This window comes from Morone saxatilis, unplaced genomic scaffold, assembly GCF_004916995.1.
Source record: "Morone saxatilis isolate NCDOM2014 unplaced genomic scaffold, NCSU_SB_2.0 Contig14, whole genome shotgun sequence".
Classification (NCBI taxonomy): domain Eukaryota; kingdom Metazoa; phylum Chordata; class Actinopteri; family Moronidae; genus Morone; species Morone saxatilis.
This window is the reverse complement of record NW_023339696.1, coordinates 4,803,492-4,807,706: the sequence shown is the minus strand read 5'-3', so window position 1 is coordinate 4,807,706 and position 4,215 is coordinate 4,803,492. Positions and strand designations below refer to the sequence as shown.

Genomic DNA, 4,215 nt, shown 5'->3' with positions numbered 1-4,215 from the left:
TAAATAATAATAATGTGAAGCTGTCTGTTGAATGAAAATGTGTCATTTCCTCCTCGACAGTGCTTGGTGCTGGCCCCGACCCGTGAATTGGCACAGCAGGTGCAACAAGTGGCCGCAGAATATGGCAGAGCTTCTCGCCTCAAGTCAACCTGTATCTATGGAGGAGCACCCAAGGGACCCCAGCTCCGTGATCTGGAAAGAGGTATTGTGGTGTTTGTTTGGGTTTCTTTGGGTCAAAATATGGGAACTTGTGTTCAAGAAGTGAATTGACACAATAACTCTTCCTTCTAAAGGTGTGGAGATCTGCATTGCCACTCCAGGAAGGCTCATCGACTTCCTCGAGGCAGGAAAGACGAACCTCCGCAGGTGCACTTACCTCGTGCTGGACGAAGCCGACAGAATGCTGGACATGGGCTTTGAGCCACAGATTCGTAAAATTGTCGACCAAATCAGAGTACGTTTATTTGGATAGCTATTGTAGAATACCTTCCCACCTCGTATGTTACTTTAAGAGGGAACCTGTTGCTAATTACACTGTTTGTGCAGCCTGACCGTCAGACTCTGATGTGGAGTGCCACTTGGCCCAAAGAAGTTCGCCAGCTGGCAGAGGACTTCCTGAAGGAATACGTCCAGATCAATGTTGGGGCACTACAGCTCAGTGCCAACCACAACATCCTGCAGATAGTGGATGTCTGCAATGATGGCGAGAAGGAAAACAAGTGAGTGTCTCCCTGTGCAAGTGTTGAAGCCAGTGTTTTGACGATGGCTTTAGGTGACAGATTCAGAAATTAAAACTTCATGTCGTGTTTTTTTTAGACTCATCCGTCTGCTTGAGGAAATCATGAGTGAGAAGGAGAACAAGACCATCATCTTTGTGGAAACAAAGAGGCGATGTGATGACCTCACCAGGAGGATGAGAAGAGATGGGTAAGTGAGATTTAAAATACTGATTCACAGCATTGAATGTACTATAAGTATGGTATTAATATTGAAACCTTTGAATCCCTTTTTAGATGGCCAGCTATGGGAATCCATGGTGATAAAAGCCAGCAGGAAAGAGACTGGGTTCTCAATGGTAAGCTTGGATCACCAGTACATTTAGATCACTGGTTAATCAGCTGTGCAAATGACAAGAAATTAATTTATCATGTCTGATTTTTATTCTTTAATTTTTCAGAGTTCAAATATGGAAAGGCTCCCATTCTCATTGCTACAGATGTTGCCTCCAGGGGTCTAGGTCAGTATCCTCCCTGAACCATTTTGTACTCTAATGTATTTGAAAAAGAAAGTGTATTTGCTTTCTTTAACTCTTCTGCTTCTTTCTGAGTTTCTCCCCTGACCTGAAGGAGCAGTCTGTGTGGCAGGGCCTTGGCATGACAAGCCCAGGTCTCCAGAGGGGGAAGGAGGATTCTTGGAGGTGTCCTGACTGGCGAGGCACGGGTCTCCCAGTCGTGCAGATATACAGAGGTGACCAGGCCCAAGTGCAGCATAACGCGCTGGCCTGCCTAAAAAGGGGGGGCGAGTTGAGGGCTGGCCACAGTTCCTCCCCCATATGCTCACCTGTTCTCTGGCAATGGTTTGGACTGCTTCACACACCCAGGCTCTGTAACTGTCCCAGCTCAAAGCCCAGCTACACTGTCTCCTATTGTCTTGCATGTATGTTTGGGCACTGCATTGCAAGCCATTTGAGTCATTTGGGGGGTGCTTTTTGTTGCGTAGACTCGTTGTAAAGCATGGGTGGAGTTAATGTTGCAGTTTCCTAAACTCCTGTCGGAAGAGCAGTCTGTCAGATCGATCATACCTTCACCTCTGTAAAGACATGGCTACTGGCGCTTTTGGTGACAGTGGGACATGCTAGTTGGACACACTTGGACAAAATCCAAGCTCACACTCCTCCCTCGCCTGCGTTTCAAAGTCATGTCGAGACCTGCCAACGGGAGACATTATGATCAAGTGAACACTGGGTCTGGAAAAATCTTGCCATGCCGAGAGTGGGGATGTTCTGTTTGTAGGCATCCTGCAAATTGGTTCAGATCTACAGTTTTCTTGGCAAGAGACACTGCAGTGTGAGCTTTATAGCGAGCATCTCAAGAGTGTGACTGAGGGACCTTGGTTAAGTGCTAGTTCAAGCACACTAGGAGGCAGTAGTGTGCATAGCAGCCCTACTGTATAGGGACACCTGTGGGTCACTTGACTATATGTGGGGAGTATGCTGCAATGGGAATGGACTAGTGAATGCATACTCCAAACATGGTAAGACTTCTGATCCATTCTTTCCGAGGGTGGTTTGCCACTGGTTCAGGAGGGGAGGGTTTTTATTTTATCCCACTGGATTGGAAGCCAATGGAGTGTGCATCGTTTCTCTTTTCCCACCGTAGTCTCCCCGTGGAGTAAATGTCCAGCTGTAGTTTTGTCTAATGCTAGTCTCTTGCAGCCTTGTGGATTAACTAGCCATCCCTACCTCATGACCGTACTAACTTTTTTTTTTTGTTTTGATCTGGTTGTTGTGGTGGCGCTGGCGCACGTCTTTGTGTGCTGTCCTCCTTTTCCTTTTTGCCACACTGCAACACAATCTTACAGATGTTGAAGACGTGAAATTTGTCATCAACTTTGACTACCCCAACAACTCTGAGGACTATATCCACCGCATTGGCAGAACGGCTCGTAGCCAAAAGACAGGCACAGCTTATACCTTCTTCACTCCGAACAACATGCGGCAGGCCGGTGACCTCATCTCTGTGCTCCGTGAGGCCAACCAGGCCATCAACCCCAAGCTCCTCCAAATGGCGGAAGACAGAGGAGGTAAATCTAATTGGTGAGATACAGAAACTGTGCTGTGAACTGCAGCCACTTTTTTTTTTTTCCCTGCTGCTGTTTGTTCTGAGAAGTGGATGGGGTTATGAAAATGTTACTTATTGGTACCCCAAACCAGCTTTTGGCTCTTTGTTTATTTAAACTTGACTATAGCCAATTGCCTCTCTTCTTAATTTTTTTTTTTTCTTTTTTCCAGGTCGTTCAAGGGGAGGCAGAGGTGGTGATTATAGAGATGATCGCCGGGATAGGTATTCCTCTGGAAGGCGTGATTTTGGCAGTTTTAGGGACAGGGATAATGGTAGGGGTTTTGACAACGGACCAAATAAAACCTTTGGTGCAAATTCACAGAATGGAGGCTATGGGGGCAGTAACGGCACCAGCAATGGCTTCAGTGGAGGCAGCTACAATGGTAATGGACAGTCCAACTTTAACAACCAAACAGGCGCCTTTGGAGGCCAGAACAACTTCCCGGCCCCACAGTTTGCTCCCGCTAAAGGTGGCGCACAGACTGGCGCAGCTCATCCCCCATTCCCCTTCCCCCAGGCACAGGCTCCGCAGCAGCATCCCCCACCACTGGTGCCCTACCCCATGCCTCCACAGTTCTCTCAGTAAACACAACATATACTTGAAAGAAGTAATTTATTGCTTTTTGTCTTGTTTTAAGTTCGACACAGAATTTTTGTATTTACGACAGGGTTACAAACAACTTCAACCTCTATCAAGCCTTTTAAGATCTGCAGTGCAGCAATAGTGGTGTTGCGCACATTTTCCCCCTTACTATTTAATTTGTTACATTCCTAAGTAATGTTTAGTTATGTTTTGTACTAGGTAATTACAAGTGTATTGGTTTTTCATGTGTATCATTGAAAGTGAGAAGCTCCTACCTTGGAAGTGCACTGCATGATCTTTCAAATAAAACTCAAAAAATACTTGGTGTTTGTGGAATTTACTGTTCTGAAATCTATTAAGGAAAATATTTTAACGTTAATACTTTCAATGTCCAGCAGGTGTCACAAATATTCCAGTTGAGTCGTCCTGTGTAGTCTTAAGTAAATCAACTTCTTGAACCAGCATCACTTGATTTATATTGTATCATATTGCACTACTGAAATCATGTTGCAAAAATAGAAATGTGGACACGTCTCTTCCTTCCTCATACACTCCTGCCTTTTGTCCCAGCAGTGGAAAGGGATTGGTAACTTGTTTTCCCTGTCAGTCTTGTGCTTGCCACATGCTGCTAAAGATTTGTAAGGGTGGCAACACTAATGATCTTTTAATGAGCCATTCTCGCTCCCAAAAGCTCTGTGCACAGCTGACCGTCTAGGTGAGTTATAAGGGAGCAGTCTCCACCTGCTGGTAGAGCAGAGGGGGTTTTTCTATCTCAAGACATCTGCACTTCTG

The 4,215-nt window shown here is 45.7% G+C and overlaps 1 protein-coding gene across 2 annotated transcripts in view; it reads left to right on the top strand.

The window, feature by feature from the left end:
* The window catches only part of ddx5 (DEAD (Asp-Glu-Ala-Asp) box helicase 5), a 5,727-nt gene extending 1,984 nt beyond the window's left edge, over nt 1–3,743 (top strand). The window contains exons 6-13 of one of the 2 annotated variants that reach the window (XM_035654622.1): nt 61–202; nt 294–454; nt 547–719; nt 817–927; nt 1,014–1,075; nt 1,178–1,237; nt 2,581–2,802; nt 3,011–3,743. In XM_035654622.1, the coding sequence (XP_035510515.1) occupies nt 61–202; nt 294–454; nt 547–719; nt 817–927; nt 1,014–1,075; nt 1,178–1,237; nt 2,581–2,802; nt 3,011–3,426 (1,347 nt within the window). In that variant the 3' untranslated portion in view covers nt 3,427–3,743. Of the gene's footprint in view, nt 1–60; nt 203–293; nt 455–546; nt 720–816; nt 928–1,013; nt 1,076–1,177; nt 1,238–2,580; nt 2,816–3,010 lie in introns of both variants that reach the window. The other variant, XM_035654623.1, reaches the window with a different exon arrangement.
* The last annotated feature ends 472 nt before the right edge of the window (nt 3,744–4,215 follow it).